Source organism: Necator americanus, chromosome III, assembly GCF_031761385.1.
Source record: "Necator americanus strain Aroian chromosome III, whole genome shotgun sequence".
Lineage (NCBI taxonomy): Eukaryota > Metazoa > Nematoda > Chromadorea > Rhabditida > Ancylostomatidae > Necator > Necator americanus.
Genome location: NC_087373.1, coordinates 15,565,729 through 15,590,303, shown reverse-complemented (window position 1 = coordinate 15,590,303; position 24,575 = coordinate 15,565,729). Strand labels below are relative to the sequence as shown.

The 24,575-nt window shown below is 40.4% G+C and overlaps 2 protein-coding genes across 3 annotated transcripts in view; both read left to right on the top strand.

Moving 5' to 3' along the window:
• Window positions 1-11,239, top strand: part of RB195_009694 (uncharacterized protein) — a gene marked incomplete at both ends in the record, with an annotated part of 28,849 nt that extends 17,610 nt beyond the window's left edge. For both annotated transcript variants that reach the window (XM_064190358.1, XM_064190356.1), the window contains 26 exons: window positions 771-847; window positions 2,804-2,938; window positions 2,990-3,127; window positions 3,183-3,264; window positions 3,623-3,697; window positions 3,758-3,868; window positions 3,933-4,000; window positions 4,062-4,133; window positions 4,248-4,370; window positions 4,711-4,860; window positions 5,274-5,529; window positions 5,581-5,730; window positions 6,909-7,001; window positions 7,091-7,210; window positions 7,276-7,332; window positions 7,392-7,532; window positions 7,704-7,868; window positions 8,004-8,095; window positions 8,260-8,416; window positions 8,468-8,547; window positions 8,612-8,763; window positions 8,888-8,988; window positions 9,079-9,123; window positions 9,177-9,291; window positions 10,998-11,071; window positions 11,150-11,239. In XM_064190358.1, coding sequence (XP_064047939.1) covers window positions 771-847; window positions 2,804-2,938; window positions 2,990-3,127; window positions 3,183-3,264; window positions 3,623-3,697; window positions 3,758-3,868; window positions 3,933-4,000; window positions 4,062-4,133; window positions 4,248-4,370; window positions 4,711-4,860; window positions 5,274-5,529; window positions 5,581-5,730; window positions 6,909-7,001; window positions 7,091-7,210; window positions 7,276-7,332; window positions 7,392-7,532; window positions 7,704-7,868; window positions 8,004-8,095; window positions 8,260-8,416; window positions 8,468-8,547; window positions 8,612-8,763; window positions 8,888-8,988; window positions 9,079-9,123; window positions 9,177-9,291; window positions 10,998-11,071; window positions 11,150-11,239 — 2,919 coding nt within the window. The remainder of the gene's footprint in view (window positions 1-770; window positions 848-2,803; window positions 2,939-2,989; window positions 3,128-3,182; window positions 3,265-3,622; window positions 3,698-3,757; window positions 3,869-3,932; window positions 4,001-4,061; window positions 4,134-4,247; window positions 4,371-4,710; window positions 4,861-5,273; window positions 5,530-5,580; window positions 5,731-6,908; window positions 7,002-7,090; window positions 7,211-7,275; window positions 7,333-7,391; window positions 7,533-7,703; window positions 7,869-8,003; window positions 8,096-8,259; window positions 8,417-8,467; window positions 8,548-8,611; window positions 8,764-8,887; window positions 8,989-9,078; window positions 9,124-9,176; window positions 9,292-10,997; window positions 11,072-11,149) is intronic.
• A 617-nt stretch (window positions 11,240-11,856) lies between these two features.
• Window positions 11,857-22,812, top strand: RB195_009693 (uncharacterized protein; the record flags this gene model as incomplete). Its single annotated transcript, XM_064190355.1, has 17 exons — window positions 11,857-11,926; window positions 15,044-15,147; window positions 15,201-15,268; window positions 16,034-16,128; window positions 17,024-17,157; window positions 17,232-17,283; window positions 17,672-17,798; window positions 17,902-18,012; window positions 18,077-18,207; window positions 18,269-18,351; window positions 20,490-20,583; window positions 20,685-20,767; window positions 20,826-20,891; window positions 21,231-21,344; window positions 21,806-22,000; window positions 22,077-22,192; window positions 22,680-22,812. 17 exons carry the CDS (start codon window positions 11,857-11,859, stop codon window positions 22,810-22,812), a joined length of 1,776 nt encoding a protein of 591 aa, XP_064047938.1.
• Window positions 22,813-24,575: the final 1,763 nt, after the last annotated feature.

Sequence of the window (24,575 nt, the reverse complement as noted above, 5' to 3'; positions counted from 1 at the left end):
GCAAGATAGTTTCGTTCGGATTTTTCTCTTGATGCAGCATTCATAGGAGTCTATTGAAGGAGTCGTTCGATGCGAAAATGTGGTCCATAAACCTTGGTTTCCCACCAAATTGATGGAGGCTGATATGTTCAGAAACAAGTTCCTTCGTCATATTTTTGTAGGTTCACTCACAATAGATTGCATCTACGGCAGAATTTCTCTGAATTACTTGCGCATATAAAAGTAACTGCAATAACCGGCCTTGTTTTCATCTCAGAGCCATCCTCTTTTTCGAATTTGACATTTTCTGTGTAGTACTCTGTATGGAATCTGATTTCGAATGGACAGTTGAGTGAGTTGACTTCCGCTATGGTAGAAGTATCCATAACATGAAGTAACAAAATGTAAATTTATGATGCCTCAGGTGTTTTCGGTATTTTGAGAAATTAATTTCTTCCTATACACCAATCGCATCTCTACAGAAATGTTTTGGAGCGATAACCGTATAATGTATGCCTGGTCAGCAGTATGAGTCACAGTTATTTTTGATGTTTTCGATCCCAATGGATTGCACTTTAACAAATCCACATTAAAACAAGTTGTGGCATGTTTCAACAAGTTTCTTTTTCTCTTAAACTGAATTAGTTTAATTTTCAATATTTCAAATATTTATATATTATTTACTTAGGGCAAAAAGCTCTGAGTGACGAGTTACATAATTTCGATCTCTTAATGATCTAACTTCTTGTTCTGCAAGGGTTAGGTTCCGAAGTGCCATTTTATTTTCTCAGATATCTTCATCTCGATGCTTGCTCACTCCACCTTCTGGGTCGAAGGGTCTATACAACACTTCCTTCCTCAGTAACAGGTAGTGTTATCAGCTTGAGAACTTTCGTGTTGTTTTTTTTTGTAATTTGTGTTACCTCTATCAATCAAATATATATATATATAATATATATATATATATATATATATAATATCTTGTCGAAAAAACACAGTCAAACAACAATTTAGATTCGCTCCTGTTCAATAATTTCAGGTAGAAATTCAAAGGGTTTATATGCCAACATGTGGTTTGAAAATGAGGATGAGAGTGAATGGAAGAAGTATTAACAAAGAAAGAGTAACACCCTTAATACTTCAAAAAAATGTGTGAGATAATTCAACTTAGGTTTAGTCATACAGTGGTGAGACGGATACTGATAAATTATTATTGTAATTTATGTAGGTCATTCGGTTATTTTGTATCAAAACCCATGTAAGGAGACGTTGTAGAATGTGGTTCAGTCAAATAATAAGTTTCTCTCCATCATCACTGCACGACAACAACACATTCTCAAAACGGATCCATTAAATGCACGTTGGCCTCGTCAGTAGCTGTAGAAGTTCGAATACTGCTACGGTGATTCTTTCGAATGCAGTGAAATTATCCACTCAAAACATTTTTTGAAAGGTTACATGTGATATAAAATGCCCTAAAAAGTATGCGAAGTTTGTATTAGGTTGGCGCGTAATTATTTTCGGAAACGGACCGCATACTTCAAATTGCTATAATTCAGCTTAAACACAACTTTATTAATCGAAGCAAAAACCATCAGAATCTTTTCCAATGAACTGGTAATAAGTTTAAGTCTCTAGTATAAAAACTGAGATTACAAGAATCAACAAAACTATGGAAAGCTCTTTCAACATCGTCTGAATTAGTGAACTGTCGCTGACGCAAATGTGAATCAAGAGTTCCAAAAAAGTGAATGCCTGTTGGGGAAAGGTCTGTGGAATGGTGGGTGAGGGAGAACTTCTATATCCAGATGGGTTAGTTTTCGTGATTTGTGCGGTACTTGGCTTTGCGTTGTCTTGCCAACAGAATCGGCCCTCTATTCACGACTGGCAGCCGCAATTTTTGCAACTTTTCATACATATGCTTTAAATCACGCAGTAGGACTCTGCTGTAATGGACTGGCCTGGTTGAGTGATGCTGTAGTGTATTAAACCCTTACAGCACCACCAAACTGTAGGCGTGACTTTTTTGGGGGTGAAGATCGGGCTTAGGAAGTGTTTGGAGGGGCAACCTTATCTACACATACAAATCCACGTCTCCTACTGTCGTAAAGAACCCACTTCTCATCTACAGTTATAATACGACTAAGAAAGGGCTCATTTTTTTTTTTAACGCGAATCAGAAGGATAGAACGTGCCAGACGTTGCCATTCGGTCAGCTCGTGAGGCACCCACTTTGACATCTTCTTCACCTTGCCAATTTCCGATAAATGTCTAACTACTGTAGTATGATGTACGCCTAGGTCTTCTGCTAACATCCGTGTGTCAGTCTCCGCATTTGCTTCCACGGCTCTCCCCACATCTTCATTATCGAGCGACGACCTGCGACCGCGACCCAGTTTTTCATGGAGATCAGAATCGCTAGAAGCGAATTGTTTTAAACTGGAGCTCCACTGTCTGTTCGCAAAGACAGTCTGTCCTAAAAGCCTTGCTAAGGTTACCAGATGCTTCTGCCGCGGAGTGTCTCAATTTAAATTCGTAAAGCATTATGACTTGATTGTCGCGTCGGTTCATGATTTTTTAGAGCCCTGGAAAAGGCCGACTGAAAACATTAGAGCGACAGCTATATATCTATTTGAAAGAACAGAAAAAAAAACCTACAAAACGGTGTGTATTGTTTGCATTGACGAAAGACGAAAGAATTATAGTAGAGAATTGTTTTATTTACACATACCTCGAAACCGAAATTAATATTGCACCAATCTAATATTTGTCTTCGAAGTTTTCGTATTGTACATGCTGTAACTGAAGACATTTATTTTTGCAGGGAATCTGTGACTCCAAGCAGGAAAAGGAAGGAGATCGAAGATTTTTCTCCGAAAGATTTTGATGACATGGATTCTGCAGGCAACCTTTTTCCTACTACTTCGGACCAACAGCCATCACCGTATTCTTATCGAGGGTAAGATTGTGTTTTTTTTTTGTTATTATCTTAAAGTAGTACTAATTTCAGACTGGAGAACTTGACGAACTCATGTTACATGAATGCGACTCTACAAGCGTTAGCATCAGTTTTTCCTTTCTATTATCGCATGCAGATGATCCAGCATCGTCGTGATGAAGGAGGATATGAATGCTCTGAGTTCGTCAGGTGTGCCCTAGTTAATAAGCTCTCCTCGCTTGTAATGCGTTGCTTTCTTTAACAGGCGATTTAATGATGTTCTTCACAACCTTGTGTCGCCAGATCGAGATGTAGACACTAAATACGGTGCTGCGACAAAAGTTGCGGTATGTTTCGTCTGATTTCGTCGTTGTTTACATTTGTTTTCGCTTTTGAGCAAGATTGTTTCCGTTATTAAACTCTCGAGGTACGTCTCTGCTTTTTTAAAATATGAAGCACGTTCTAGTCTTAGATCAAGTGGCACGGAGATGGGAACTCGTTACCTTTTTTGCATAACATCGCTTGAGAACTTCATTTTTTTACACCTACCTATTATTTCATCGACACCTAGTTTCCCATCTATTTCCATCCTCAGATTTTGTGAACAACTTACTATTTAGAAATTTCCGTGCTCTCCCCCTAATTACAGTTATCATCTATGGTTTAAATGAATTGCTAAGTATTGTTTTCAATTGTTTATTACAGGTTTTGGAGGCGCTAAGAACAGCCGCAGGAAAAGAACTGGGATCAGATCCTGATTTTGGATCCAACATGCAGCAAGCACGTTTAGCTTGATTAAAACTAAAATTTTGCCGCTGTTCGCTTCAAACATCTATTTAGGATGCTCACGAGTTTCTGGCCAAAACTCTGGAAATTTTAGAGAAAGAAGCTATGCGTAAGAAGAGGAATCTCATTTTCACCAACGAAAAAACAAAAAATCCATCTGTCGAGGTGAGCAGCTCCCGCTTGATATACTATGTCTACTAGTATACCTATCTACATATTATTTGCTTAGCAACCCGTTTCTTCAACATCGTCGAGTAGAAATCCAGCAGGAGTATTTCAACACAAGATCAGGGATAGGTACGGATTTAAGAATTACTTGCTATACTGTATGCTTTTTTGCTCAATGATCTTCCTCCAGATTCGGTTGTGAACGATGCGCACGAGCGAGTGAAATGACCAACGATGCGATCGACTTAACAGTTACTGTGAGGTATGTATCCACTTTTTACTGCAGTTTGTTCATTGCATTGCAATATGCTATACGCTACATACGCTTTAATCTTTCTTTTCATGACATCTATTTTATCGTTTTAATTTGTTCCAGCGCCGGAGAATCCATACAAAAAATGATAGAGAACGCTTTGGCACGGGAAGAAATTGAGTATAAATGTGACCATTGTGGTACTGGTGCCGGATTTATTAGTCGTGCATTTGCAACGTTGCCACAGTGAGTTGGTTTTCCAAAGCATGCGTCATTTGTTTTGATTGTCTTAGTCATTAACTTCTGTTTGTATTTTTTCCTTTTTTAGTCATTTGATTTTTTTCTTCCTGATTTATTAATCCTACATTTCATTGTTTATGATTATAATTTTACAACCTATCAAGGATCGCTTTGTTTTTGCACTGAATTGACCAATGGTAGTATTTTCGGGACAATAGCAAGTTTAATCACCTTTCAATGTTCTCCTTTTTTGCTTTTACCTGGTTGATGTCATTTTTGAGCAGTCGTAAAAGTGTGTAATTCCGCTTACTTAATATCGAATGGATTCTATGTGATATTTTTCCAGATCTTTGATCGTTGTGGTTAAACGCTATCGCTTTGGAGAAGCAGGTGGCAGTAAGGTTGAAGAAAGAATTGGTGTTAGCAGAGAGCTATTTCTCAAAGATCTGTTTGTTGATTCGGAAGTTAAGAAGCAGGAAGGTGTCGCTAGGCGAAGGTTCTTTTTTTCAAAAACCTTAACACTAAAGGCAGCATACCACGAATCTGAGGTGGTACGGATTTCAGGCGGAGTATTCGTGTACGGGATTGTAGATTATTGAGAGAAGGGTGGCTCCGTTCATTTCTTCCTAATTGCCGTAGGAAACGGCCCGGAAGATACGGCTTCGAGCGTTCCGGCGCACTATTTTCTACAAAAAGTTTAATTGGAGCTCGCCAGCCTTCTGCGCGCGCTGCATCTTCTGGCCCGTTTTTTTTTTACGACAATTAGGAAGAGATGGACGGAATCACCCCCTCTCCATAGTCTCCCATCCCGTATACGTATACTCCACCTGAAATCCGTACCACCTCAGATTCGTGGGGTGATGCCTTTAAGTAGACATATTTCTCCATCTAGTATCTCTTGGATTTCAGCTTATCGCGATCTGTTGAATCTTTTATCGGCGATCCAAAGGAGAATGGGCGTTCCGATGACAGTGGTGTGAATTCTGAAGTTGAAAGTGTGATAACTATTGATGACCAAACTCAATTCTCTGGAAAGGAGGAGGATTTTGGTTCGGCAAATGTCTCTGTAATCGGCAATGAGGAACTCAAAGAATGCGTTTTTGAATTGTCTCAGGGATCAGCTAACATGAAAACATGTGAAAGCCCTCGGAGTACTGCCGAATCGGTGCGTTTTTCCACAATTACTCTCAAAATATTTCAGTTCACTTTTTTTCAGCACATCACGATTGATAAGCATGATACGCATACCGCCCTAGAGAAGTCAGACACAGCTTCATTGGAAGTGGGAAATCAATCACATCCGCTATCGCGTCTGGCGCTGTCGCCTCTGAAGATGAATCGGGCAGATACGATCCAAGATGAAAAAGTTTGTTGGACACTGCTTCTCGTGAGAGCAAAGTACTTCCACTAAAAGCGTATAAGTAGAATGTTTTTGCGCTATGACAGGGAACTAACACTTTTACTCTCTACAATTCATAGGCATGCCTGATAATACCAGAGTGTTTAGATCACTCTTAAGTGGATTGTTTTTTTTTAAACGACCCACCTATGCGCCTTCAGGACGATCGAAAGCTAAGAATTAGTCGAATCTAATCTGATGCACTTTATACATAAATATAATAAGCAAGAATATTTCAGTTACGAGGCAGGTATAGCGCAGTCGGTTAGAGGTTCCGCTGCCTGCACGAATTGAGGTTTCAAGTGCTCACAAAGCCTTTCATCCCTCAGGGATCAATGAGTAGGTACCAGACTTGTCTGGAAGGATAGAAACACTGATTTGACACATAACCCCCGCAAGTTACTGTATAGGCCAGTTACCCGTTCGTAACCTCAACGATTCTGAATTGAATTGAACGTGGTGGCACATCACAGGAGGACTGACTAACGCCAGACACTTAATCCTTTATCCTTTTCCAGTTAAAGGCATTACAACAGGAATCTGAGGTGGTACGGATTTCAGGTGGAGTATTCGTATACGGCATAGTAGATTATGGAGAGGGAGATGATTCCGTCCATTTCTTCCTAATTGCCGTAAAAAACGGCCCGGAAGATGCGGCGCGTGCACAAGGCTGGCGCGCTCCAGTCGAACTCCTTGTAGAAAATAGTGCGCCAGAACATCCGAAGCCGTATCTTCCGGGCGGTTTTTACGGCAATTAAGAAGAAATGGACGTAATCACCCACCTCTCCATAATCTACGATCTCGTATACGAATACTCCACCTGAAATCCGTACCACCTCAGATTCGTGGAGTGATGCCTTTAAACAGGATTAACGGAGAAAGTCAAAGTCACCGGTGTTCTGCATACGTAGATTGCTTGCAAAACAGTGCTAAAAGAAGCTAGAAGAAGAGGGTTGCTATAATTGAAGAATATCATAGTATGTAATATTTCAAGCGATCGATTCTCCTTTATGATTAACTTTTCTACGGAATTAATGTGGTTATAGTATTTCTTCTGATCAGATGTTCACAGATAAAAGCCAAATCAAAAACACTCATAAAGTGCTTATTAATTTGTATGATATAAATTCATCATTTCGTTTAAGCCAGGTGATCCATATGGGTTTCCAAGAAAAATGCGAGTTGTGGAAGGTATGGATATGGACACTAGCGTATCATCTTCCATTAGCGAGTGCATGGTCAGTTCATTGACGCTTTGTCTCTATGCATCAGGATTCACAGCTTGCTGGATTTCAATATGCATTTTTTTATGGCTTTTTTTTTGTAGCTGGAGTATCATGAAAAGGAAAACGCCATATTCAATCCAATAAAAGTAGTCCCAGAAATAGAAGGTCCTATCATCAAACAAAGTGGTGGGTACTTGAAAGAGACTACACCGGATACTGAGGTTTGTATTTTATTGAATTAACGGAATATACTGTATTTTATTTGGTATAAAACGGATGTTTTTAGAGTGCTCGCAGTGGCGATGGTTCAACTGCTTCCCGTGAAGCTGCAGACGTTCCTAATGTAAGTATTTATCACCTCTGTCAGTGTTCGGAGTCTTGAAAGAAGAATAACATTCTTAGGACATTGGTTCGGCATCTACTCAGTCAGAAGATAACGTTCTGGAGAAAGATGTGAACTCTCTTAAACTGTCTGATAGCGCAAATGTGCCAAATAAGAGAGCACGCTTGGACGACAGTCAGATCGTTAACGAAGAAAAAACCGTAAGTTTTAATTTAGTCACAAACATCGTGGTTTTTTTTTAAACCTACTGGAAATTACTTTAATTGTTGTGTGCATCAGCTCTCGGCGACGGAGAAATTACTTTTTTTTTTCAAATATCTGTTTATCTGTGTAGCGTTGATATTCTTCTCTTACCATTCTTTACCTCTTAGAAAGTCAAGGACACCAGTTCTTCCGTTGTTCCAACAGAACCAAGCACTTCGTACGCTCGTCAAATAACGGAACCGTTGAGACCGTCATCGCGAACTCCTGGGAAGTACGCACACACACCGACAACCCCATTACTTGAACAAATATCAGTTGTGGGGGAATTCGAGGTGATTTGAAACGAATTGGAGTACTTTGGCACCGTTTCTTTCTCTACGCACACTTTTTTCACGTTCTGTATTGGTAATCAATATGTAAATTCATATTAACCACCAATTATTACTTTATAGATACGTGTCTTTAAGGAAAAAGTCGTTTTGGTCTTCCGACCAGTTTTCGAAGAGCGTCAAAAACAGTGGTGTCAGCGATTTGGCTTCAGATATTTTGGGTCACCAGAGTGCGTAATGCTTTTGTTTTCTTTTTTTCATTGATTAGATATAGTAGACATTTACACTAAGAGTTTGCAAGTTGAACTTGTGTCTTGAACTTGTAACTTGAATCTTGAACTCTTCTGCTCTTCTTCTTTTCACAATTCTGTTTTCCAAGCATAACTTTGTTTAGACTTCGCAAAAAAATGTTTGGTCGCGAGGTTGAATTCACGCTACGTGATATGCCGCAAAGTTGTGAAGTCCGCGGCGACGGGAACTGCCTGTTCCGTACACTCTCTTGGTGGATAACTGGTGGCAACGAAAGAGAATACTTCCGGTTGCGCGAAAAGGTTAGTTCTTTTCCTTTTTTTGGAGATTGTGCTTGAAAATAAAAATTTCAGCTCGTTTCATTCATGACTAAGTATCGGTCGAAATTTGCGAATTTGCTTCTTAATAAGGAAGACATGAACACCCATCTAGAGTTGGTTTATTGTGTAGAAATATAGGAGAATGTAAGATTTGTGATAGCTTTTTCTACTTTTCAGGAGAATGTCAGAGGATGGTGAATGGGGAACACAAGTAGAACTGGTTGCGGCCGCTTGCTGGTTAAAGGTGAATATCTACACATTCCTAGAAGGGAAATGGCTTCGCTACAGACCTCTTTTCCGATGGAGCTTTGACGGAAATCCAGCAATAGGTAAATAGTCTTAACATTATATTTATTCCTGTTCGAATTATTAGTATACTAGTATCGGAGCGAATAACAAATTAGAGTAACTCACATCTTACATCAGACATTTAATATCAGGCCAACTATTTAGCCATGTCTCGAGATGAGTGCACCGATGATATGGGAGCCATTTTCATATGCAATGCGAGTGGGTGCCACTTTCAGCCTGCTGTTAGTGTTGAACCGCACATTGTAGGTTTATACCTTACTTCGTGCTTTTCATGTTTTTGTTTTATTTCCTTTTCAAGCTTTCCTTTCCTTTCATTAAGTTTTTTTCTTCAGACTAGACGTTGTTTACGTCCACGCAAAGAGAGAGAATTCGTGAAGGTATTAATAAGTATAACTATTAATTCTTCCTTAACATTTGTTTCATTATTAAGGAAGCCTCACCAATACGTGGTACTCCTGAACCCCCTTACGTGTTCAATAGCGCAGATGGACCAGTTTATTCTTTATCAGCAGTGATTTGTCATCATGGAGATTCTCTTCTGACTGGTTAGCCCTTGTTCGGTCACGTAAATCAATTTTGTTTCTTGAGTAGTCTCAGCAAGGTTCGTATTGACAGAATGTTATATGTCTCGACCCTTTATTTGGCGGTGATAGTGTATTTTCCGCTACATTTCGATGAAATACTGCTACTCGGTGGAACTGCAGCAGTCATTCCACCATTGCTGAAAAATTTAGGAGAATCTGTCCAATGAAACTATCGAGAAATCTCTCTGCTGCGTGTCATGTACAACGTTTTGGAGCGGGTTATCCTATGCAGACTTATTAAACATCGCAAAGAAACAGCCCGCGACAAGCAAGTTGGCTTTCGTCCTTTTTCATCTACGACTGACTAGGCATTCATCGCAAGAAGAGTGATAAAAATGTGGCAGCGGTATTCGAAGCTAATACAATTAGCCTTTTCTGGGCTTTTAAGCAGCTTTCGACTCTACTCATCGACACCATTTTTTCATCGCGGTTTGCGCCAATTGAGTACCAGGAAAGTTCGTTCGCCTGCTTGATGGCATGAATCAACGAACAACTGCTGCAGTTCGAACACCGACCAGATGTACAGGACCATTTGAAGTGCTAACTGGAGTAAGACAGGGGGCAGTGGTAGAACCATTTCCGTTCAATTTCGTCATCGATGACATCATGCGAAAAGCGTCGCTGTCAGTCGCTGCGGAAGCTATCATGTCGACATCGCCTAAGCACTAGTACGCAGACGATGTTGTTATATTCGCGGAAAGCGGCACGAAACTTCAACATGTTATCGATCTTGTATCGAAGCTGGCTCCAACCTATGGACTACGTCTACGCTCTGATGAGTGCAAGCAGGTGTGTGCATCTTCGAAATCTCGATGGGAATCAGGGAAGGGTGCCGATCGAACTTTTCGATGAGTTGTGTTACCTGTGCTGTATACTGAAGAACAATGACAGCTACGAGAAAGATATTCAACAAATATACGACGAGTCCATTTAAGCATTTAACTCCTTAACGAAACTTCCGTGGTTGAACTCCATCACCAACGAAATCAATCTGGGAGTCTACTTGTCTGCAATTCGCATTGTCAGGGGTCAGATGCAGAGATCGAAGACTTGGATAGCACCGTTCGCGGTAATGAAGAGGCTTGATTGCACAGAAAGGAAGCTACTTAGACGGCTGTTTCGCTACTTTTGGCCTAGAGTATGCCACAATGAAGATGTCTACGCAGAAATTTATGTGGTACCCCGTTGGATGACACGCAGAAGATATCAACATCTTGCACGGCCATCGAAATTGGCTACAGAAAGTCGTTTTCGCTTCTTTGGTCATATACTGAGGACATAAGCAGATCGCCTTGTTCAACGAATTCTGAAGAGTTTGAGTGGTTCAAGCTGGAAAAGGCCATCTGACCGAAAGTGGAGGTGCTAAACTGAGCTGGTTAAAGAGGAGGACTTGAGGAGACTCGTCGTGGATAGACAGTTCAGGTGGGACGTAAGGTTTTGAAGGGTAAGGGAATGCAACGAATGGATTGATTCCGCGCAGGCTTTCGAAGAAGATCGAGAAGGTTAAGGAGAGCTATGTCCTTTTGATTACTACTAATAAAGTTGTTTTTGGGGTGATATGATGCTTCTGTGATGATGAGAAGAGTGATATGCTGTATTTGAGGCACTATTTCGGTTTTTTTATTTGCAAGGTCACTCATATTTTGGTCCTACTTCTGTGTTTGCAGGACATTATTCTACATTTGCTTTGGATGCCACTCGACGGGAATGGCTGGATTGCAATGATCATATCATCACAAAGGTATGAATGTATTTATTTTCTAGCTACCAGTACATTCTTCCAAACTGTTAGTGTTTCCCTTCATTTTCGACATTCTAGGTTTCCGAAGTGGAGGTAATTGATAATTCGGCTTCATCGGGCTACATTTTCATTTACAATCGTGTGGAAGACTCAATGAATAGATTGTGACTGTACACTAAGTATTCGGTGCTTGAGCAGTAAATCTTCATTGTAATTTTAAAGTATTCGAATTACACTAGTCGATTTGTATGGTCCAACGTGCAGTTGCTTGACGCTGCGCGATTCGTGTTAGGATGGTTTGTGCAATTTATTCCTCGTGTTCTTATTATTCTTTTTTCTTTGTGTCTCTAATCTTTCCTATTGCCTGAGCCTCCCTATTCCAATTGCATGCCCCATATGCATCCAGTGACTCTTGGTCTCTATATATTCTACCCCGCTGACTTGTACTCTCCAATTCTCCGAATTGGGCATTGTCTGCCAGAATGTTCTACTAAGTATCTCATACGTCGATTGGTGAGCTCTACCTCATTTTACACTAGCCATTTCGACGCTCTGCATACCTTTTCTTCGGTCTCCCTGTTTTATTTTACTATTACACTTCTCTAGTAGCTAGAAGCATTTAATTTCTGTTTAGAGATTTTTGTTACAGATAAACTTATTTTAAAGTAAACTTTGGTTGTTTGTTTTACTCAGCATTTTTATGCAAGATTTTGATACCTCGTATTTTACGTCTGAAACAGTGGTCAACTTCGCGATATAATTATCGTGACATTTGGGTCCTTTAGATGTCTAAAGCTTCAAATGCAGAACGAAAAAGAAGGAGATTTGAAGTGGAATGGGAAGGTGTACATGATGGTGAGTAGTCGTTGATTATTTTTGTGGTTTGTTCCAGTCGTATGTAAAACAGTACCAAAAGTAAATCTGACTACTTCTAGTCTACATTCTTATCAGGTTGAAATCGAGAAGAGCAAAGTTATTTTCAAGTCGCGTCTTAGCAACAAAACAATGCTTTTACAAAATAGATTTGTTTCAGCATAACTGAAAAAAAAAACTGATGCTGGAATTGTCTCTACCATTTTTTTTTTACACACTATCAACAATGATAATATACGGCAGCGGAGAATTCAGTGCTGCCCTTTGGTCATAAGCTTTGGGGAAGTTTCTCAACCGAATTGTCCGTGAAGTTGTGGGGATTACTTATTGCCATGTAAAATACTGTACACACAGCACACACTGCAGAGAATCATGAGTTCTAAAGAATAGGGAGCCGTAAACAACTGCAATATCACCTTATTTAGTTGAGCACTTGGAAGTTCAGACCAAAGATAACATTCATAAATCTAGGGCACATATAAAAGATTTTTTCTTGTCAATTCGAGAAACCAGGCACTCGTTCACAACAGCATTCGCTTCTAGTTTCGTAGTGGTGTTGAATATCAAACATCGATCAGAATCTTCTAACTTCTACAGCTCAAAGAACATGTCGATTCATTGATGTACAACGCCGCTACTAACAAGTTGTGATGGGAGTGCCGGTGGCGAGTGCCTGGCTTTGAAAGCAAACGTCTATATTGGGGACAGAACCGCAGTGATGGCACGCAGTACAGAGATTTTGGATTTTTGACCGGACTGGTTTTTTAGTGTTCCTGCAGGAAATATTTACGGCAACTTCTGAGTCCAGGTCTTCTGCCTTTTTAACCACATCTGTGTTTCTCACAGTCAGCTGAAGTGAAGTAATGCAAACTGCAGAGCAATACGGGAAGATGGAAGCAACAATTTAAGAGTTAATGAGTATAACACGGCCACGAATGAGAACGGTACGTCATTCACTGCTGGCGTACAAATCGTCAGTGTTGTTCGTTGCTACCCTTATCAGTAGTAAGGCGGGTTTGTAACAAATAAATCACGAAGTGATCAATAATAAAATAATCGGCAATTCCGTGTGTTATTGAAAGAGAACTCGCATTAGCTCGTACTGCTGTTGATTTTCTTTGAATCTATAACGTTGGGCACGTTTGGATCTTGCGGATAGTCAGGTAACATTGGGTTGCTACTTTTTTTTTATTCTTTGAAGAAAAAAAAATGACGTTTTAAAACTGGGACACGTCTTTTCTCCTAGGTGCTCACGTAAAGGCTAGGTGGTTCTAGAACCTTTCTAGCCAAAGACATGACACACACATAACAGACAGAGTCTCTGTTATGCCACGCTTGTAATGCAAATGGATCGACACAGCCTACGAGTGATCTTCTTCTAGGAGTGGAAGCAATACTGCCATACTGTACGTCAAGCGGCTGCCAACATCAACGAGGAGTTGGGCGAAGGACCAGCACCCACGCTACCAACAACTGGTTCCGCCGCTTGGACGGGGAAACTTCTCATTTGTCGCCCTGCCACACATGGAACATCCGTGCACCAACATCGACGACGATTTGTACAGCCTTTTATTACGGCTCCTGAACGTCACCACATGGCTGCACAACTCGACGTTACTAAGCGCACTGTCGAGGTTCACCTATGCGCTCTAAGCTACCGGATAGTTCTGCCGAGATGGGTGACCCACGCGCTGACCGAGGTCAACCATTCATGCTGGGGTGGACGTTTGTCAGTCATTGTAGCTTCGGTCGCGCTGATCGGAATTGCTGCAGCATGTCGTCGCGGTAGAAAAGAGCTGGTTCCTCTGCGGTGACAATAGTCGGCGTGTTTACTACTGCACCTGAAAAGCGTTTAGCCGTCGCGGCAGCAACGGAGTCCAAGGGACTGTTTTATTCTGCCGTTTCACTATTCACCTCCTCCACAAAAACGCGCAGCCGAATGTCGCTTCGACTACTTGCCGCCAACTTGAGCCCTTAGGTTGCGGGACGGTCTTACATCCACACTTCCCAAAATCAGGCCACATGGTTTCATTGAAGTACAAACCGTTCAGTCCTCCTACTGATCTCAAATCCACTGGCGAGTTGTTTTTTGCCCTCAGCTCCTGGTCCCAGGAAATTGTAATCCTACTAGAAGGATGGAACACAAATAGATATTCGTGGTGAATGTATCGACGAATGATTGCAAATGCGTGATTAGGAAACTGTGGAAGATGTAAAGGGTGTGCATAAGTGAAGGAAATAAGTAGAAACCTCATACCTCGCATAACGAAATATTGGACGCTTAGATAGGAGAACTTAAGTCAGTTCAACTGTGGAACCCAAAACGATCATCACAATCAATCGAGGCTGATTGTCGCAAATCAGCGTCGTCGTTTTTGACATGGTGACATTGTATATGTTATCTGAACCTGATCCTCGCCATTGCGAAACTAAAAACTTAAAAAAAAAGACTAGTAATTAATATTGAGAAATAGGAAACCCTTGGAATTCCTTTCAAGAGTTTGCGTCAGAAAGACGGAAGAGGATAGTGGAAAATAAGGGAATGTATGGTTTAGATGTAAAAAAAAAATGTTTCGTTTATCTTAAAGGATAAATTATAGAGTGTCCAGCATTAATTATTCCGCATGGGATTCGGCACCGCGTCCACTTCGATTCAGAATCGTTTGAGGTTTATAGTAGGCGGGTGTGGCGCAGTCAGTTAGAGGTTCCGCTACCTGTAAGATCGATCGGAGGTTCGAATCCGCCCTAGTGCTCACCAAGCCTTTCATCCCCCGGGATCGATGAGTTAGTACCAGACTTGTCTGGGACAAAAAAAAAACAGTGACTTGATACATCGGTTGGCCTTCGCAAGACATTGTGTAGACAAGACTCGAGTAGGTAAACCTGAATTGATTCTGAATTGAAGTGAACGCAGTGGCGCATTCCAAGCGGATTGATTATCCCCAGACACTTCATCCTTTTATCTTTTTTTTAAATTTATCTATTTGAATTTTAAGATGAACACAAGGTTTAAAGTCACATTTACTAAGACATAATCGTACATTGACGGTAGGTATTTCTCCATTTTGACGCGAATTGTTGAAAAGTTGCTGTTTAAAGATCTACGGACTCGAGTGCTTATGTCGGAAAACTATCCAACTGCTCGCTATCGCATGCTACTTATATCGGCCATACGAAAGGATATCTGCGATGAGTTTAAGCAGGTAAGTGTCTGCTTTCAAGTGAAAATATTGATATCTAAGAGTTGTGTTTTCAGTTACTCGAACTGCAAATGAAGATTAAATTTGGTGAATACGACGATGCGATCAATTTTCTTAATGAAGTGTAATGAAATCGCTTATTAATTTGTTCTTGATAAGATAAAAGGCAACATATCACGAACCTGATGATGTTGGAGCAATATGAAATTTGGTTTGTAGATTAGGAGTATGAGAGTGACCACGCGTAATTCTCCTTAAAGGCATCACCCCACGAATCTGAGGTGGTGCAGATTTCAGGTGGAGTATTCGTATACGGGATGGGAAACTACGGAGAGGGGGTGATTCCGTCCATTTCTTCCTAATCGCCGTAAAAAACGGCCCGGAAGATGCGGCGCCGCACAAGGCTGGCGCGCTCCAGTTAAACTACCTGTAGAAAATAATGCGCCAAAACGCCTAAAGCCGTATCTTCCGGGCCGTTTTTTACGGCAGTTAGGAAGAAATGGACGGAATCATCCCCCTCTCCGTAGTCTCCCATCCCGTACACGAATACTCCACCTGAAATCTGCACCACCTCAGATTCGTGGGTGATGCCTTTAAACGTCCTTAAAAATGGCATACGAAAAGGTCTTAGCCTATTTATTTTTTTTTGCTCGAATAGGCTGGTGAGGAAGACTCATTGATTGTTGACCGCTCGCTCCTGGACGCGGAGCGTTGTAGCATCGTATGAAGTAGGGTCGTTTCCCATACCATTTCTCAGGACGATTAGGGGGACGCAAGTGAGGTCACGCTCATACTCGTAATATAGCATCCGAATTCCATGTAGTTCCACAGAGACTTCAAGATCCTCATTTCGTGATATGCTGCTTTTAACCAATGTGACCTGTTTTAGGATGCGGGATAATCGCGATTTCATCTACAAAGTTATCGAAATGGTTGCCGATGAGTACACACAAAGAGGAGTGGAAGATATGGAAAGATTCGGATGTTAGCCACTTTATTGGTCACCTTATATGGGAGTTTCATTCTATAGAACGGACAAAATATGTAGGAACATCAACATATCCCTCAACCTGAATCTTTCACTCTGCTTTTCGTTATCAATTACTTTTTATAGCACGTAGTGAGAAAAGTAATGGTTCACTTTTTAAAACTCACCGCCTCATGCCTTATGCCAATAGTTTCCTGACAAATGAAGGAGATCAGTGGTGTGTGTTTGGACTAGGCCGATCTCATTAATTCTAATCTCAGTACTCACAAGGCACACTCATAACTTCCAATCGGATATGTAGTTAAATTGAGCTGCAATCCTTACTACTACAGTGCCTTGGGAAAATTTCTCCGTTTCATCCGTAGTTCTTCTGGGCAGCAGCGGTAGTTGTTGAGTTGCCATAGGTTTCCTTTCACCGTCAACTTCTTGATTCATAGCAGCCTGGGCGTCGATTCAAAAGAATTAATAATGCGTTCGATCGATGGACGAAGATCACTGAGTATTTTGATGACTGCGCTATTAGTTGAAATACTTTTGTTGTTGAATGAAAAGTAGAAGTGACGAGAAAAGATGGGAAAGAAATTCTGTGACATCTGAGTATGTAATCTATATCGAGAACATAGGTTGGTCAACTTAGGTTGAGACTTTGGTAATTTTCTACGGTGCGATAATGTGATTTTGGCAATAAGAACCCACCTATGCAGGTAGCTGTATCGTTCAGATGAAGTAAGGAAGTAATGCAGTAAAAAGCTGAAAAAATGAAAATTTCTGATTTTACCTCCTTAATGAATTTATGGAAGGCGATGTGAGTATGAAACATCGTAATTCGAGTCTGACCCGAAAACTGTGTAGTATAATTCGTAACGGTAAGAATCAAATTTCATATTTTAGGCTTCTTTCATCACTACGAATTGGATCAGTGTGTGGCACTGTTCAGAAAAGCGGCAGATGCCAATCCGAGTAAAGCTTGTCCGATGCTGCTTGCTTTTTTAGCGATGCGTCCTCAAGCATTCAATGCTGTTTCTGTAAGTTGAGTCTGCTTCTCAACTTACATTTCTCGTGGTTAATCTGCTTACAACTATTTCACTATATATTCCAGGGATTTCTTATGGAAACGTTACGCAAATCATCGGAGCCTCCTCATGGTCTGGGTGAGTTTTCGCTCTATCTTTGATAGATTTGCGGTACTACCTCTATAGAGGAACTCACCTTAGAACATAAGTCGTCGACCAAGAAAGGGAATTTTCTCCAGGGGTCTGTGTGAGCGATTCAAAAATCTAGATTCTCTTCGAGGTCGGGTAGATTACACCCCGATAAAATACTGTCACAACGGGGGGAAGGAAGTCCTTTATTCGAGAACAACAACCGAAATAGTTGCATGAACGAAAAGTGATAAGATTCTGAAGAATGTAGTTCTTACAGCACACATCATAACCCCCATACGTAAAATGCACCAATTTCTCAACTTAAGTCCTCCTTTATAATATAATTAAGCAAAGAGTTAGATGAACTACTTTGTACAGATGACAACAGTTCCAGTTGTATTTGGGAATTCGCTACTAACCATGAATTTTGGAAATCTGATGCCGGATGATATTCTATTTGTATGTGACGCTATACTACGTTCAGCGTTTCGCGACTCTGTCACCAACGTAGCCGGTGACAAGTACGTTGAGTTCTTAATATCTTAGAAATATCATAGAGGCTGCTGAGATTTTTGCACCGGCACTACGACCCGAGATCCTCAATGTATGTTTTTTATATTCAAGTAGAGACACCAGAAAAAAATGCGACCGTATCGCTAACAAGTTCATCGGGCTCACCTATACGTTCTTCGCTGCTGTCAGCGCTAAACTGGGACTCCCTATATTTGGAGCGAAGTAAGTCCATCTCTTGCAAATAGTGTTCTAGATATCTGACTACAAAACTCCTTTCAACTTTTAGAGTTGAAAGATCAGGCGTGTTGCTGGAGAAATTAGTCGCAAATCTACCGGATAAATGGTCACCACCCGTGATGCAAGTGGTCGCATACGCTCTGTGTATTGCCAGATTGAAAATGCCGTCGCTTACGTTTAGTGGGACTGACTTCATTTAAAGTTTAGCTGGGAGAACTGTTTTAAATACTGGAATTTACAGACTTGTTTCTGACCCTTTGGCTACCATCGTTCAAAGGAACACGCCAAAAAGAACTAAAACTGGAGTTCGAGCCAAGCAAAAGTGTAGGTTCTCCTTTCTCTCGTGTATTACATTGATGGTCTGAACATAGTGACAAGATAGAAGGCAAAAATTTCCTCTCTCATTAAAAATCTGTTAACTACCAAGTATAAATAGAACTGTTCACGAAAAAATGATCTGAACTGATCATAGATTCGCCACAGATTCTTCCTTACTCGAAAAAATTGATAAGATTAAGATTCTGAAGAATATTTTGCGTAAACAGTTGCTTTTTTTAGTTCCTCTTCGCTGGATTTCCGTTACCATTATTTCCAAAATTCAACAGTATGGCAAATGTGAACTACCACCTGTTCCCAATTCTTTAATTTTTCGGTCTACAATTTGTCGGAAATTTTGGAGCTGTTCAAAGAAGTTCTCCACGTCCTCCTTGACACAATTCTCAATTCCTATTGCTTATGGGACCGTAGCCTATTCCCCTGACGTTTCTGTTGTTCTGTAGGAAAGACATTTTCGCTTGTCTTCAGAATCTTCGCATAGGTCATTTCAGTGGGAAGAAATGACATGCTGCGAAATTGCTCCAGATGACAAGCGAAGATGAGTAGGAGAGTACTGCTTCGCCAATTGAAAGAGTTTTCGGACTGACTCTATCCTGCATCCATGCTCATGGCTGATTTCTAGGATAACGTTCGAATATGAGGTTTAATGGAACAGGACCGCTTTCACATTAGTTCCGGGCAAAAAACATCTATGATGTCATCTTTTACCCGAAAATTTAAGTATAGATGAAAGATTTTCCCTAAACTTTCAGTTCTATATTTGGAGAACAATCAATCTTGATTTTACATCCATGTTTCTCTAAAACCTCCACAATTTGGAAACATCATTCGAAGTATGAGTTTAATCCGTTCTCAGCTATTAGCAAAGAATGATGTGCTAACATGAAGACTTGAAGATCACTATCGTAATGATAAAAATAGCGTTCTACGTCAGATCGCGTAAACTTTTGGCTACAATGTATTGCATTTAAGCAACCGTTCGCACGTGCGTTTCCTTTTTTGAAGAAAGGATGTTAGCAGCATCAGGAAGACATGCTGGGAAATAGATATGCGAAGGAACCACAGGAACTCATACTACCGCGTTGTGGATCTCGCGCACCAATCCGACACAGTGCAACCGGTCTCTCCCCGCTCTATAGACCCCGTGGGACCCGTCCCACCCCATTTTACAGCTATCTGGCTCCGGGGAACGAATTCGACGTCGTAGGACCCATCTCACTCAATTTTACCGCTTTGGGGCTCCAGTGCACCAAACCGACGCTATGATATCTGTCTCCCTCTCTTTTTGGGATTTCTTGACTGAGACACCCACATACACAGACGGACGCACACACGTGAAAGAATAAGCCCGTTATTATGTAGCATGAAAGTTTGCAAATTTGGGAGTATACATTCACATAAAAGTTTATTTACCTTCACTAACATATGAGAGAAACTAACCTGCCTTATCAAAGCCAAAATACATATCTACGTAGCTCTGGACAATGGTGAAGAGGTAGAGTACTCGCCTACCAGGTGCATGGCGATGGTTCAGAGTATTGCATCATTATGGAGTATTTTTGTGTGTGGGACACACACACACACACACACACACACACACACACACACACACACACACACACACACACACACACACACACACACACACACACACACACACACACACACACACACACACACACACACACACACACACACACACACACACACACACACACACACACACACACACACACACACACACACACACACACACACACACACACACACACACACACACACACACACACACACACACACACACACACACACACACACACACACACACACACACACACACACACACACACACACACACACACACACACACACACACACACACACACACACACACACACACACACACACACACACACACACACACACACACACACACACACACGCACACACACACACACACACACACACACACACACACACACACACACGGACTAAGCGCGTCATTATATGGCATGATTGCGGAAGAAAAGCTCGAAAAAGAAAAGGAAACGAAACTAGAGTGGGAGAAATTTCTTACTCTCTGTTTTCTTGCTCTGTTCAACTAAATCCATACTTCTGTACTTTAGTTCATAGGTCATGGAGTTCTGAATAATGTTGCTACTTTATGTTCCAAACTGTCACCATCATCTCCAGAATTCCAGCAATGCTCTCGTGTGGCAGGTAACATTTTGTACTGATAGTTCCTTATCACCAATCGTTCACTTTATGTTCTTATAAAATGAAATTGTTCTTATAGAATGAATATTTCTTGCGTATTTCAGGAGAAATCGAGATTTCGCATTTGGTCTTACTAGCTTACCTTTACACTCGACAGTACGGGGAGTGCGTCGAATTCACTTCATCGGTTAGGGACTACTAAAATTTAAGTAGATTTTGACTTATGCTTCAACTCTTGATTTCAGCAACAAACAAAAGATACCGAAGACAACCGTCATCTTCTTGCAGCACAATTCGCGGCCCATTTCCAGGTATGTTCTATCGCAAGCGCATCCTTGTTATTTTTTTTTAAATAATGCTTTTATGAATATTATGATTGCAGTGCAAAGTTTTAGGTAAGTTCAATCTCATGCAATGTCATAAACGGTGCATTATGAGATTATGAAGGAAATATTAGTTGTAATCTTCAGCTGAAAACTGAGTAAAACATAGGTTCGAGATGGAAAACCACGTGTCCAATTTTCGACTTCAAATAATACCAACATTTGAATCCTTCAAATATTTGATGGGACTTATTCGTTCGAATACAGTTATATTATGCGTATAAGGAAAGTATATCAAATTTCTGGCAACTTGAAAATCTTATTTAGCTCGGGAATATAAAGAAGACGTTGGAATCTGCACTGAATTTACTACCTGTTGTCATCAAAAATGAATGGTTTTCAGTGGACCGTGCTGTTGTCGATGGCGGAATCAACATGGAGGTTAGTTTCCAGTGTCTAATCGCCTTTTACAGTAGAAATATAAAACAATAAAGCTGAACGGGACAAACAGAAAACAATCAAATCTTAGACAAGAAAACAATGTAGAATTACAAGTTATCTTTGGGCAAAACTTTCCAATTTTGTTTGTTTTTCTTTCTAAATTCAATTTTAAGACTACCATTTTCGTGGGCACATATATGGTTTTCCGTTCGAATTCTAAAGAACCCAGTCATGCACGTCATTCAACTTCTCTACTGAAAACGAAACGTGCAAAAATTCGAATTCTGCGCCTTTGCTTTTACGATGAAAAAATTAATTCAAAACTCTCTCTATACCGAGATGCTATGATTGGAAAGAAAGAACTGTTGAGAACATTTCTTTCCATTTATACTCCATTTATTTACTATGTACAATTATACGCTATTTTAACTATAGTATTATTATAATGTGCCTTTGTTTAGACACCTTTCTGGTTCATTCGATACACTTCCGCTGGTCATTGGCTTATAAGTTTGCTATTACGAACTCTTCGATTGTTGTTAACGGAAACAAGCGAAGATATGTTGATATGCACACTGATGGTGCTTTCACAAGTGGATTTTGGTACCGTTGCGTTTACGACATTCAATGAGGCAATTTCTATAGCCGAGAACAAGGTGAGGAGGAATTGAACTTTACAAACAAGCACTCTACGTCTGGATGGAACGGATGTCTCAAATGGATTTTCTTCAGAAAACCTTCAAATGTGCCGGTATCCTCGATTTCGTCTCAAATCCTGCAGTCATTGACCGACTAGCATTTTTAGCTTCAACACGACCAGAATGTTTTTCTTCGGAATCAAGTGAAAAGTAAGAACGTAGTTGCAAGGATCAAAAGGCAATTTAATGGAAATCGAGAGTATAAGATTAGCATATGGATTTCTCCTATTTTCTTTGTGATGCGCTGACTCTAAGCGTGTGGGTAATGACTCGAATCCCTGAAAAGCGAGCTCTTTCTTCTACTTATGAAAATTCCGCCCACAACACTCGCTCTCCTACATTTGTAACATCCACTACTATTTTGTCGATCGCGCGGAATGAGACATACTCCAAGGCTGTGGACACTTTGCGATCATCTCGTCAATCAATTCAGAGGAGAAACGAGAAGTCTAAAACTTGACTGAAACAGATTTCATTTCAACGTATTAACTATGTTAGTTAACGTATTAGTCCGTTATGATGTTTCTTTTTGTGGAAAAAGACTTATTGTTGTGGAGGAACATGATGTAATTCGTTTTTTCATTTTACTCAGGAGCCGGTCATACTCTTCTGGTTGAAATGAGTTTCACAATTTCAGCAAAGAAAGCGAAATTCTACATGTGGTCGAGACGCGTCTAAATGCTGTCAATGAAAGCGATAAAATCAAGTCATCTTTATACTTTTTAGCAAAAGCAGGCAATGATCTTCTTAAGATCATCCAAACCTCATAGTGGAATATTGTTGTAGTCGTAATTGTCCCAATTTTGGTGAAAGTATCACCCTCAAATCTCCGACTTGGTTGATTTATCCCTTTTTTCTATGGTTCTCGTTGACTAGCACTGTTGTAATTAAACCTATTTGCGCTTGTCATACCGAATTCACATTTACTTTGGAGTTATCTAACTTAAGTAGGTAGCTACCCAGTTCTGTTCGAATTCACGTTTATTGTTCTTATTGTCTTTCCTCTCCAAGCACCACTGTACTGCGGGTGCTTCCCATATGAGTATTATTTAGGAAATATGAAGGACGAATTGATTGATACCAAAATAAGTATGTTTGAAAGATGAGTTTTAGTTAGCAGCATGATGAATGAAGAAATAAAGAAATATACGAGACTTAAAGTATAACAATAATCGGGAACTGACAGAAAACATAAACACATTATTTTCTATTAGTGTCCATAGGAGGTTTTTAGATGCAACTTTTACTTGCATGACAGTTCGGCTTTTACGCCGTCTTCAGGGGCCTAAGTAGAAGTTGAATGGAATAGTCCTACGTTTATTCCGTCGGGTGCTTCACTACCCTGTTTCGATAATAGTTAGAATTAGTGAAAACGAAAGCCATATACATTGAAATCAGTCGTATGTAGTGCTCTACCATATGTGTAGTCGGCGATAGTACGCTTTTGTCGCTGCTCAGTGTGCAAATAAATTATTGCTGTGTAGAATCACCAATGACGATATACGATTTGATCTACCTACAATATCAAGCAGTTCTATGTCACAGAGCGGTGCAAGTGGCAAGAATTCATTTGCTATCGACAAGCACACACTCCTATTATTCATTGAATGGTTCCTTTTTAAAAGTCCAAAACCTCTCCAACGACTTCTTTGCCGATATTTCTGTTTCGTTGACCAGTATAACGCATTTCACATAATAATAGTTTCCTTCGTAGAGCTCGTATCTATGCCTTTCAAGTGGTTATCAAGGTTTAGTGAAGTTTTCCTGTCACATGTTCAGTGTTCCTCACCCCAAGATTAAAAAATAGTGAAGCACTACAAGCCCTATCTCAGATTTGCCTAGTAACAACATGGAAGCATATGACCTCAGTGAAGTTCGCATGAAAACATTTATCAAGGAATGCTTGGATTGCAACACCTTCAGGAGGTCTCTGGAAATTATTTCGAACAATTGAAAGCTATTGATATTGAGATATTATTGATAGATACTCGCGATCTGCTTCATCTGCAGAATTGAAGAACCTGTGATGTCGCGTACACCGTATTGCGGATAAATCGACGGCTGTTGCATCATACATCCCGAAATGGACGGGTGTTTCCGAATGCTCAACCAGCAATTGCAATACATAAGACTCACTAGAAACGAAAAAGGCTGGAAAAGAAAAAGCTGGCTCCCCTATCTTATCACGCCAATTATTTGTTTCTAATGGGATTATCAGAGTAAATAGATGACGTAAAGAAAGTTGCGAAAACATCTTATTGTACGCCAAATGTGCACATCTGCAGTCAGACGCGCGGTGATTCGTAGTATGTTCAAAGAAGCCGGTGAAGTATACTGGCAACCAAGAACGGCATGGATAACGAAGATTAGCCTTGAAGATCGTATATTCCAATGGCCATACGGTGCGTCCGCATTACTCAATAACGAGCACTGTAAGCAATGTTCCATGCGAAAACAAACTTTCTCTTAGTCTTCAGTCTATTTCTGACAGTGTGAGTGCTGCTGTTCAACGCAGCATTGTCCAAACACAATT